The sequence below is a fragment of the Ranitomeya variabilis genome, chromosome 7 (assembly GCF_051348905.1).
Source record: "Ranitomeya variabilis isolate aRanVar5 chromosome 7, aRanVar5.hap1, whole genome shotgun sequence".
NCBI classification, from domain to species: Eukaryota; Metazoa; Chordata; class Amphibia; order Anura; family Dendrobatidae; genus Ranitomeya; species Ranitomeya variabilis.
Genome location: NC_135238.1, coordinates 137,559,666 through 137,572,960, shown reverse-complemented (window position 1 = coordinate 137,572,960; position 13,295 = coordinate 137,559,666). Strand labels below are relative to the sequence as shown.

At 44.3% G+C, this 13,295-nt stretch overlaps 1 protein-coding gene across 3 annotated transcripts in view; it reads left to right on the top strand.

Moving 5' to 3' along the window:
• ZDBF2 (zinc finger DBF-type containing 2) overlaps nt 1-13,295 on the top strand; it is a 71,216-nt gene that overhangs the window by 22,362 nt on the left and 35,559 nt on the right. For all 3 annotated transcript variants that reach the window (XM_077275746.1, XM_077275745.1, XM_077275747.1), the window contains one exon: nt 1,203-1,254. In XM_077275746.1, the coding sequence (XP_077131861.1) occupies nt 1,203-1,254 (52 nt within the window). The remainder of the gene's footprint in view (nt 1-1,202; nt 1,255-13,295) is intronic.

The following is a 13,295-nucleotide window of genomic DNA, read 5'->3' as shown; positions in this document are numbered from 1 at the left end:
CGTGGTGTATATTTTCCGTTATCCCTGTCTGTGCTAACTGTGGGTATTGCTGTATTATCTTTTCACTGGGTGGTGGGCGGTGGTTTCAGCCTAGGGTTGAAACAGGAGACAGGGCAAGGGTCGAGGCCTATACATGCACACCATCAGTGTAAACTCTAAGTAGAGGGTCAGTCAGGATTTCCCTAATCTGAGGGAAATTGCAGGGGCCTGGGTTATTAGCTCTTGCCCACCTAGTCTTCCCGTGACAACATGGCAGGGCTCAGAAGGGAAGGGAGCACCATTTGACTTTTTGAACGCAAAATTGGCTGGAATCAATGGTGGCGCCATGTCGCCTTTGGAGACCCCCTGATGTACCTAAACAGTGGAACTCCCCCAATTCTAACTCCAACCCTGACCCCAACACACCCCTAACCCTAATCCCAACCCTGTCCATAATCCCAACCATAACTACATCCCTAACCCTAGCTTTAGCCTAACCCTACCTTTAGCGCAACCCTAACTTTAGCCCAACTCTAACCCTAATGGAAAAATGTAAATAAATACATTACATCCCAACCCTAACCCTAATCCCAACCCTAACCCTAGTTTTAGCCCCAACTCTAACCCTAATGGGTAAATGGAAATAAATAAATTTTCTTTATTTTATTTTTATCTAAATAAGGGGGTAACGAAGGGGGGGTTTGATTTACTATTTTTTTTATTTTGATCACTGTGATATACTTTATCACAGTGATCAAAATGAACCAATAGGAAAAATTTCCTAATGTTGCTGGGGGCTGGCCGGCAGATCTCGGCGGGCGTAGTGCGCATGCGCCCGACGTTTTCTCCCGGAAGAAGACCCCGGCAGCCCCGGGGACTTCATGGGGGGATCGGGGACCCCATTTCTCTCTCCTCTGATGTGCGATCACATCAGTGGAGAGGGAAATATTCAATGGAAAAACAGACTTTTTTTTTTTTTTGTGGCCGCTGTTAATAACGGCGATCACAACACTGCGGTCGGTAAAAAACATCAAATGTATCTCGTCAGCATGTGCAAATAGCAAACATGCGCTTGCATGACCGCCTGATCACCCCTGATCGGACTCATGGCAGCGCACTGCACCTTGTCATGACATGGCAGTCTGCAGGCACATAGACTGACTGCAGACTTTCATCTCAACTCTGATGCACCTTACAATTCTCTGCACATGGTTCTTTTGCAGATGTCGATGGGAAAGGAGAAGCAGATTATATTAAGGTGGAGAGCAGCAGCAGGTAAGGGCCTAATCATTAAATTAGCTTTGCACATGCTTATGTGACCTTTAGTTATACCGTCTATACGTTGGCTATCTATAATTCATTTTTTATGTTTTTTACATTCTATGTACCTTATTAATGAATAGTTAACAGCACGATACAATTCTGTAATTTCACCATCGATGCTTAATCCTTACCTGCAGTCTGCATTTAGGCTGCTTCTTACACTGGTCATAGCAATACATTGAGTATCTTAACCCCTTAGTGACAGAGCCAATTTGGTACTTAATGACCGAGCCAATTTTACAATTCTGACCACTGTCACTTTGAGGTTATAACTCTGGAACGCTCTAACAGATCCTGCTGAGTCTGAGATTCTGTTTTTTCGTGACATATTGTACTTCATGTTAGTGGTAACATTTCTTCGATATTACTTGCGATTATTTATGAAAAAAACGGAAATATGGTGAAAATTTTTAAAATTTTGCAATTTTCAAACTTTGTATTTTTATGCCTTTAAATCAGAGAGATATGTCATAAAAATAGTTAATAAATAACATTTCCCACATGTCTACTTTACATCAGCACAATTTTAGAAACAAATTTTTTTTTTTGTTAGGGAGTTATAAGAGTTAAAAGTTGACCATCAATTTCTCATTTTTACAACACCATTTTTTTAGGGACCACATCACATTTGAAGTCATTTTGAGGGGTCTATATGATAGAAAATAACCAAGTGTGACACCATTCTAAAAACTGCACCCCTCAAGGTGCTCAAAACCATATTCAAGCAGTTTATTAACCCTTTACGTGCTTCACAGGAACTGCAACCATTTTACTTCAGAACCATTTTTTTTATTTTCACAAGTGTAAAAACAGAAATTTAACCATAAATTTTGTTGTGCATTTTCTCCTGAATACGCCGATACCCCATATGTGGGGGTAAGCCACTGTTTGGGTGCACCGCAGAGCTTGGAAGAGAAGGAGCGCCGTTTGACTTTTTCAATGCAGAATTGGCTGGAATTGAGATCGGATGCCATGTCACGTTTAGAGAGCCCCTGATGTGCCTAAACAGTGGAAACGCTCCACAAGTGACACCATTTTGGAAACTATATCCCTTAAGGAACTTATCTAGATGTGTGGTGAGCACTTTGAGCCCCAAGTGCTTCACAGAAGTTTATAAAGTAGAGCCGTGAAAATAAAAAATCGCATTTGCTTACACAAAAATGATCTTTTCATCCTCAAATTCTTATTTTCACAAGGGTAACAGGAGAAATTAGACCACAAAAGTTGTTGAGCAATTTCTCCTGAGTACGTCGATACCCCATATGTGGGGGTAAACCACTGTTTGGGCGAACCGCAGAGCTTGGAAGAGAAGGAGTGCCGTTTTACTTTTTCAATGTAGAATTGGCTGGAATTGAGATCGGACACCATGTCGCATTTCGAGAGCCCCTGATGTGCCTAAACAATAGAAACCCCCACAAGTGACCCCATTTTGGAAACTAGACCCCTTAAGGAACTTATCTAGATGTGTGGTGAGCACTTTAAACCCCCAAGTGCTTCACAGAAATTTATAACGTAGAGCCGTGAAAATAAAAAATCCTTTTTTTTCCCTCAAAAATGATTTTTTTAGCCTGCAATTTTTTATTTTCTCAAGTTTAACAGGAGACATTGGACCCCAAAATCTGTTGACCAGTTTGTCCTGAGTACGCTGATACCCCATATGTGGGGGGGGGGCAGTGTTTGGGCACCCATAGGGGCTCGGAAGAGAAGGAGCGACGCTTGGAATGCAGACTTTGATGGGATGGTCTGCGGGCGTCATGTTGCCTTTGCAGAGCTCCTGATGTACCTAAACAGTGGAAACCCCCCACAAGTGACCCCATTTTGGAAAGTAGACTCCCCAAAGAGCTTATCTAGATGTGTGGGTGAGCACTATGAACCCCCAACTGCTTCACAGAAGTGTATAATGAAGAGCCATGAAAATAAAAAAAAAATCATATTTTTTCCACAAAAATGATCTTTTCACCCCCAAATTTTTACTTTCACAAGGGTAACAGGAGAAATTGGACCCCGAAATTTATTGTGCAATTTATGCTGAGTAGGCTGATACCCCATATGTGGGGGGAAAACCACTGTTTGTGTGCATGGCAGAGCTCGGAAGGGAAGGAGCGCCTTTTTCGAATGCAGACTTTGATAGAATGGTCTGCGGGCATTATGTTGCGTTTGCAGAGCCCCTGATGTACCTAAGCAGTAGAAACCCCCCACAAGTGACCCCATTTTGCAAACTAGACCCCCCAAGGAACTTATCTAGATGGGTTGTGAGAACTTTGAATGCCCAAGTGCTTCACAGAAGTTTATAATGCAGAGTCGTGAAAATAAAAAAAATAAAAAAATTCCACAAAAAAAGATTTTTTAGCCCCCAAATTTTTATTTTCACAAGGGTAACAAGAGAAATTGGACCCCAAAAGTTGTTGTCCGATTTGTCCTGAGTACACTGATACCCCATGTGTGTAGGGGACCACTGTTTGGGCGCATGGCAGAGCTCGGAAGGGAAGGAGCGCCGTTTTGGTATGCAGTCTTTGATAGAATGGTCTGCGGGCGTTATGTTGCGTTTGCAGAGCCCCTGATGTACCTAAACAGTAGAAACCCCCCACAAGTGACCCCATTTTGGAAACTAGACCCCCCAAGGAACTTATCTAGATGTGTGGTGAGAACTTTGAATGCCCAAGTGCTTCACAGGAGTTTATAATGCAGAGTCGTGAAAATAAAAAATATTTTGTTTTTCCACAAAAAAGATATTTTAGCCCCCAAGTTTTTATTTTCACAAGGGTAACAGGAGAAATTGGACCCCAAAAGTTGTTGTCCAATTTATCCCCAGTACGCTGATGCCCCATATGTGGGGGTAAACCACTGTTTGGGCGCACGGCACAGCTCAGAAGGGAGGGAGCACCATTTGACTTTTGGGGCTCAAAATTGGCTGTGGCGTTTAGTGACCCCCTGATGTGCCTAAACAGTGGAACCCCCCCAATTCTAACTCCAGTCCTAACCCCAACACACCCCTAAGCCTAATCCCAACCCGATCCGTAATCTTAATCACAACCCTAACGATAATCACAACCCTAACCCCAAAACAACCATAACCCTAATGAGAACCCTAAATCCAACACACCCCTAATCCTAATCTCAACCCTAACCCTAATCCCAATACACCCTAACCCTAATCCCAACCCTAACCTTAACCCCAATCCCAAACCTAAGCCTAATCCCAAACGTAACCCTAATGCCAACCCTAATCCAAACCCTAACCCTAATCCCAACTCTAACCCTAACTTTAGCCCCAACCCTAGCCCTAACTTTAGCCCCAACCCTAACCCTAAATTTAGCCCCAACCCTAACCCTAAATTTAGCCCCAACCCTAACCCTAACTTTAGCCCCAACCCTAACCCTAACTTTAGCCCCAACCCTAGCCCTAAATTTAGCCCCAACCCTAACCCTAACTTTAGCCCCAACCCTAACCCTAAATTTAGCCCCAACTCCTCTAGCTGCCGACCAGCAGATCATGGCGGGCGCACTGCGCATGCGCCCGCCATTTTCTTACCGGAGGAAGAAGCAGGCGGCCAGGAGGGGACACAGGAGGACACAGGGACACCTGTAAGTATAACAGGGTCCCCGAATCCCCCTATTTCTCTGTCCTCTGATGTGCGATCACATCAGAGGACAGAGAATTACACATCGCTTTTCTTTTTTTTTTTGCGGTCGCCGGTAAACAGTTAATTACCGGCGATCGCAAAACAAGGGGTCAGTAAAAACCGACCCCGATCATGTTCTTTGGGGTCTCGGCTACCCCCAGCAGCCGAGACCCCAAAGATCTTCCGGGTGCCAGCGGGCGCACTGCGCATGCGCCCGCCATTTTTTGGCCGGAAGAAGATGGCGGCGCCCATCGGGAGCCACAAGGAGCACCGGGGGAGACAGGTGAGTATCGGGGGGCTATCGGGGACCCCATTTCTCTGTCCTCTGATGTGCGATCACATCGGAGGACAGAGAAATTAAATGGGAAATCGCGTTTTTTTTTTTGCTATCGCCGGTAAACGGTTAATTACCGGCGATTGCAACCCGGGGGTCGGTAAGAACCCCCCGAATCATGTTCTCTCGGGTCTCGGCTACCCCCGGTAACCGAGACCCCAGAGAAAATCCGACTCTGGGGGGGGGGGGCGCTATTCACTTTTTCCACAGCGGCGTTAATTAACGGCGCTGTGGTTTAAGTACCCATAACTGCCGCCGTTAAAAGGCGTATCGGCGGTCGTTAAGGGGTTAAAAATCCCTCCCCAGTTAAGTAATGTATTTTTCTAATCCCTGTATGTTTGTATTACTGAGCGTTTAAAAACCCCAGCTATTTCCATAGTTATATGAAAATCACTTTTTAAGGGTTTGTTCAAGTGAAACAGAAATGAACTGGATATAAGTTGTTATATATGCAATGTGTAGGAGCATGTTCACACTGGCCACTAACAAAATGAGCGGATATTCTGCTATAAGTACGGTAAGTAAAAGCAATAGTGCATATAAATAACATAGGGTACTCAGTAAGCACTGCTTTTGATCAAAAAAGCACGAAAGCCACCCCACCAACGCCAAGGTTTTGCTTTAGGTTTTTGCACTTAGTGCATGCAAGGGGATGGCATCCCTTTCTTTGAGCTGGGCATTATGTTTATATAGTGTCCAAGGAGAAAAGGTATCGTGCCCGCACTGCTGCCTTATGCGACCATCTTACGGTGTGCCTTGTAAAGCTGCTCCAGTATAACTACCCACTCATCCATGCAAGGACACTCCGGGTGCACAGCCAAAAAGTGCATAACAATCCAATAAAAAAAGAAAAGAAAAACGGCTTGCACTCACCAGGCTCAAAGAACAGTAATAGTCTTTATTAGAACACATGCAGTAAAATCAGGGAGAACATCCTACATGGACACATTCTCCCTGATTTTACTGCATATGTTCTAATAAAGACTATTACTATTCATCGGGCCTGGTGAGTGCAAGCCGTTTTTCTTTCCTTTTTTTATTGGAGTATGTTTATATAGCTTTGCTGGGGGTCCATAGTTGGGCCCCGATCCTGCTCGGCCCTTGTTCACATTGAGGACATTTTTGACATAAGGAAAGAGTTTAATACTGGCAGTTAGCATCATCCCGATTGGATACACCTTGGCGCTGGTGGGATGTCTTTTATGCTTTTTATTATCAAAAACAGTGTATGCTAAGTACTTTATGTTATATATATGCATTATTGCTTTTTGCTTATTTGCAGAAGAGAATATGTTCATTTTGTTTCTGTCTTAGATTTTATGCAGACAAATGTATTAAACGTCTATGAGCTGTCGATATGCAAAACTGCTGGCATACGGACAGCTCACTGACCAATGCGAGTAAATGTGGTAACTCACATGAACATTTTACACTCTGATGGCCTGGGTGTAAAAAAAATCACAGCCGACACTACTGTGAGCCATATTCTGGATCAGTCTTGCTCAGTATAAGTCAAAGGGTGTGCAAAGAACAGATCGCATAAGGGTTACCATCCATGTGTCATGCTTTTCACGGATCCCTTACAATTATAAACATAGAAAACTGAATTTTACTTTTATTTATTAAAGTGTTCAAAGAAAAAACAATGCAGTATACATGTACAAAACGGACACGTGGATGACTACGAAAAATATGAAAAGTTTTTTCTGGATGTAAACAAGACGATTTTGCTTACACTTGTTTGAACCCAGCGTAAGATTGTAATTACTCTGTAGAATAAAAGTCTTGGTGTAGCCTTGTCTGTCCACAAGCTTGTGTATTAAATTATGGCTGGAAATACACTGGCACTGAAATTGGGATCTCTCCAAAATGAGTAAAGCAATGTAGATATAAAGTTCATAATATTTAGCCCTCTAGAGTGACTGAAAAAAGAATAAAAATGAAAAAAAGTTGTTTTTCTAAGAAATTAAAAAGTAAAGAAAAAATTTCTATTTGGCAACATTGCATCCATAAAAGTCCTCTCTATCGAAGTAGAAAATTAGTTAACCCATACATAAACATAATTTTTTGTTACTGTGCTTCCCTCAAAAATCCATAAAAACTGTTCAAAAAGTCATATATAGCTAAAAATTGCACCAATAAAATGTAAAAAAAAAAGTTGTGGGTTTCAGAAAACGGCACACAAGCCAAAATTTAAAAATAATATATACCGTATATACTCGAGTATAAGCCGACCCGAGTATAAGCCGAGACCCCTAATTTTGCCACAAAAAATGGGAAAGCTTAAAGGGAAGGTGCCGTGATTTTAGTTTTTGTATTAATAATTATTGAGTATATAATCAATTATTTTTAATACAAAAGTAAATGTACTACTTTCATACTTTTTTATTTATTCACTTTTACTTTTACCACTGGAGGCCGCCATTTTCATTAGTGTGGGTGTAAGTGTCTGGGCACGACACTTGCACACCTCACTTACGGCAGCCATGGGCATAGGAGCCAACAGTCGGACTCCGACCGCATCTCTTTCATTGAGGCCGCTCCTCCTGCCTCTCAGCTGTGCCTTGGGCACGCCTACTGAGCTGCTACGTCACAGCTGTGAGAGGAGATCGCGGCCATTTTGTTGTTTATTTTCCTCTGCCATCGCACACACAGCTCAGTGCATGCAATGGCAGGAGCTGCTGGGGAGAAGCTGCTGCTGGGAAGCGAGGGTCCGAGGTAAGTATCTGCAGCGAGGAGCGGTGATTGCAGCCTGTACTTAGTATTACAGTACAGGCTGTAATCACTGCTCACTGTCGACCTGTTCAGAGCACAACCGGGAGATTGTCACACTGCTCTGCCCTGAACAGGATTCAGCACTTCCTGGGAGAGGACGGAAGGTAAGTACAGGGTTTTTATTTTCTTATGCATCTACCACTGCTACCTGCCCATATATATACCACCTGCCCCTATATACCACCTACCACTGCTACCTGCCTCTATATACCACTGCTACCTGCCTCTATATACCACCTACCACTGCTACCTGCCCCTATATACCTTCTACCTGCCTCTATATACCACCTACCACTGCTACCTGCCACTATATACCACCTACCACTGCTACCTGCCCCTATATACCACCTATCACTGCTACCTGCCTCTATATACCACTGCTACCTGCCCCTATATTCCACCTACCACTGCTACCTGCCCCTATATACCACTGCTGCCTGCCCTTATATACCACTGCTGCCTGCCCCTATATACCACCTACCACTGCTACCTGCCTCTATATACCACTGCTACCTGCCTATATATACCACTGCTACCTGCCTCTATATACCACCTACCACTGCTACCTGCCTCTATATACCACTGCTACCTTCCCTATATACCACTGGTGCCTGCCTCTATATACCACCTACCACTGCTACCTGCCCCTATATACCACCTACCACTGCTGCCTGCCCCTATATACCACTGCTGCCTGCCCCTATATACAACCTACCACTTCTACCTGCCTCTCTATACCACTGCTGCCTGCCCCTATATACCACCTACCACTGCTACCTGCCTCTATATACCACCTACCACTGCTACCTGCCTCTGTATACCACTGCTACCTGCCTCTGTATACCACCTACCACTGCTACCTACCTCTATATACCACTGCTGCCTGCCTCTATATACCACCTACCACTGCTACCTACCTCTATATACCACTGCTACATGCCTCTATATACCCCTGCTACCTGCCTCTATATACCACTGCTAGCTGCCTCTATATACCACATACCACTGCTAGCTGCCTCTATATACCACATACCACTGCTAGCTGCCTCTATATACCATTGTCCTCTGCCTCTATATACCACCTACCACTGCTACCTGCCTCTGTATACCACTGCTACCTGCCTCTGTATACCACTGCTACCTGCCTCTGTATACCACTGCTACCTGCCTCTGTATACCACTGCTACCTGCATCTGTATACCATTGCTACCTGCCTCTGTATACCACTGCTATCTGCCCCTGTATACCACTGCTACCTGCCTCTATATACCACTGCTGCCTGCCTCTATATACCACCTACCACTGCTACCTGCCTCTATATACCACCTACCACTGCTACCTGCCTCTATATACCACTGCTATCTGCCTCTATATACCACTGCTACCTGCCTCTATATACACCTACCACTGCTACCTCTGTCCTGTGTAGCTAATCTAGTCCTGTGTAGCTAATCTAGTCCTGTGTAGCTAATCTAGTCCTGTGTAGCTAATCCTGTGTACTGTGTCCTCAGCAGTCAGTATCACACAGGACAGGATTAGATACACGGCTCAGCAGTCGGTATCACACAGGACAGGATTAGATACACGGCTCAGCAGTCGGTATCACACAGGACAGGATTAGATACACGGCTCAGCAGTCGGTATCACACAGGACAGGATTAGATACACGGCTCAGCAGTCGGTATCACACAGGACAGGATTAAAGGATTAGATACACGGCTCAGCAGTTGGTATCACACAGGACAGGATTAGATACACGGCTCAGCAGTCGGTATCACACAGGACAGGATTAGATACACGGCTCAGCAGTCGGTATCACACAGGAAAGGATTAGATACACGGCTCAGCAGTCGGTATCACACAGGAAAGGATTAGATACACGGCTCAGCAGTCGGTTTCACACAGGAAAGGATTAGATACACGGCTCAGCAGTCGGTATCACACAGGACAGGATTAGATACACGGCTCAGCAGTCGGTATCACACAGGACAGGATTAGATACACGGCTCAGCAGTCGGTATCACACAGGACAGGATTAGATACACGGCTCAGCAGTCAGTATCACACAGGACAGGATTAGATACACATATCAAAAAATAGTAGTAGGGCCGCACCCTAAAGTAACAATGTCTCTATGGACAACAGGGCGCACGTCCTCACCAGGGGATCCATCCCAGTATACAAATCCAGATGCAAAATAAAGAGAGGGACAGCACCACAGCAAATGTGAAGAAACAGCTTACGTGTTTATTCTGCCTTCTGCAACGTTTCGGTCCGAAGACCTTTATCAAGCATAGTGAAAAAACAATCCAACCACCATTATATACCATTAGACCCAACCCATTAATTTACTAGCAACCAATGGGGTGGTTCTATTAGATTAGAAAAAATACATCATAGTACAACATACATATACACAAGTAAAAACAATCCCACATAACCAGCCCTCCGTATATACTGACCGCTAACATAGTTCAGCTATCTCTGATCGCTCCCCACTACTAAATTATACCCACAAATCCACAGAAAATCCCCGATGTCCACGTTGTAAACAACACCGATCGCACCAATCTAAATGCATCAGCAGTTGTCATGACATCATGGGCGCGTTCGCAGCGGGAGCAGTCCAATCCGTTCATAGAGCTCCCACATCATGTGATCGCCGTGTATCCAGCATGCAGCGCTCACCAGTACGCTAGTTCATAGGCTGATTCCCCGATACGTCAGTTCCAAACAGGCACACCCACTTCTGTCCAATGGTATCATTATACCGCGCATGTCCATGATGTCACCATCCTCCAGACCTACAAACTACTTTGAGCCGTCCGAGCCTGGGTAATTTCCCCTGTCTCGGATGTGCGTGCTGTAACAACCTAGTCAAAGGGGCGTTGTTCTATCATCCCCATACCGGGAAAGAGTATACGATACGGAAACGTTATACATGTAAAAGTAGTTTTGTGAACTATGTTAGCGGTCAGTATATACGGAGGGCTGGTTATGTGGGATTGTTTTTACTTGTGTATATGTATGTTGTACTATGATGTATTTTTTCTAATCTAATAGAACCACCCCATTGGTTGCTAGTAAATTAATGGGTTGGGTCTAATGGTATATAATGGTGGTTGGATTGTCTTTTCACTATGCTTGATAAAGGTCTTCGGACCAAAACATTGCAGAAGGCAGAATAAACACGTAAGCTGTTTCTTCACATTTGCTGTGGTGCTGTCCCTCTCTTTATTTTGCATCAGGATTAGATAATTTCCCACGGGATCAATAAAGTGTATCGTATCGTATACACGGCTCAGCAGTCAGTATCTAATCCTCTCCTATGCACTCCTCTCCCCCCTGCGTGTCTTTCCCCATTGTGGTTTATTATTTTTGTTGTGGGAGATGAGGGAGTCGGGGATTATGCATTCGATATGGTTTAAAAAAGATTAATAAAGGACTTTATTCTGGCCGAGTCTTTATTTACAATACAACTATAGGATTAGTAATGGATGGGTGCATTATAGACGCCTCTCCATTACTAAGCCGTGGGCTTGATGTCACCGGACAATATGAAGGTGACATTAACCCCACAAATATGAACACCACTTGCTACCGCTACAGGGCAAGTGGACATTGCCAGGCAAAGCGCCAGAAAAGGCGCATGTAAAAGGCGGCTGAGAGCTGATGTTTTTAGCCTGGGGGGACAATATCCATGGCCCCTTCCTAGGCTATTAATGTCAGCCCGCAGCTGTCTGCATAGTATTTGATGGTTATTAATTATAGGGGGCCCCACGTCTTTTTTTGGGGGGTGTCCCCCATTTTAATAGCCAGTAAAGGCTAAGTATACAGTTGGGAGCGTGTGAGTGTGAGCACACCCTCCCCCCCCCCCCCCATAGACCAGTACACTGCTCTCCTGAAATACTCTGTGCTCCTGTCACCGTGCTCCTTCCACCATACATCTGTGACCTCCCTAGAGCAGCACAATACCATATGGATCACGTATAATGCAGCTATATATATTTATAATAATAGTAATAATAATTTTATTTATATAGCGCCAACATATTCCGCAGCGCTTTACAACTTATAACTTATATTTATCACATAATACTCCCATAAAGACCACACATTATGCCGAGATATTATATATATAATATCACACATTATGCTGCCAAGTGTTGTGTGATCTATGTGACGGTATTATATGTGATCTATATGGCGGTATTATGTTTGATCAGTGTTGTGGAATGATGTATAAACTATATGACGGTGGTATATGAGAACTATATTGTGGGATTATGTGTGATCTATGTGGCAGTACTAGGTGAGAATTATATGGCGGTATTATGTGAGATCTATATGGTGGTATTAAGTGAGAACTGTATGACAGTATTGTGTGATCTATTTGATAGTATTGTGTGTGATCTATATGGCGGTATTATGTGAAAACACTATGGCAGTATATCTTCAGAAAGCGGACCCATTCTATGGTGGTTCTGGCTGAGCACCTGCACGCGGGTCTGGGGTAATAGAGGGGGCAGCATGGCTTCCAGTTAGGTGCAGTCAGGGCTGGTGAGGCAGCTGAAGAGAGGGGTCTCATGTTTATCGTTACTATATGGCTACATTTCCCCCCAGCGTCACCCCGTACTGCGCCTGTCATCTCACTTTCACACATCGCCAGGACAGGATGGAGAAGACAGGATCTGAGGAGGGGAATGGGGTCTTTGCATGCAATGTCTGGATCAGAACAGGTCATCAATCCGCAGAAATGTTTCCTGGATTTCTGTGGAGCAGACGGTCCATCCATGTGTATAAAAGACAGCGCTCTATGTACAATCCCTGGCTGCTCCGCGCACCAAACAGGGTGCCCCCCATAGAACAGCATACTGCTCTCCTGAAATACTCTGTGCTGCTGTCACCCTGCTCCCTCCACCACATATCTCCCAGAATCCTTGCTGCCTGCCATCCTCGGTGACTGTCTACTTGTCAGTATAAGGCTGCGGTCACACTAGCAGTATTTGGTCAGTATTTTACCTCAGAATTTGTAAGCCCAAACCAGGAGTGGGTGATAAATGCAGAAGTGGTACATATGTTTCTATTATACTTTTCCTCTATTTGTTCCACTCCTGGTTTTGGCTTACAAATACTGATGTAAAATACTGACCAAATACTGCTAGTGTGACGGCAGCCTTAGGCTACTTTCACACTAGCGTTAACTGCAATCCGTCACAATGCGTCGTTTTGCAGAAAAAAACGCATCCTGCAAAAGTGCT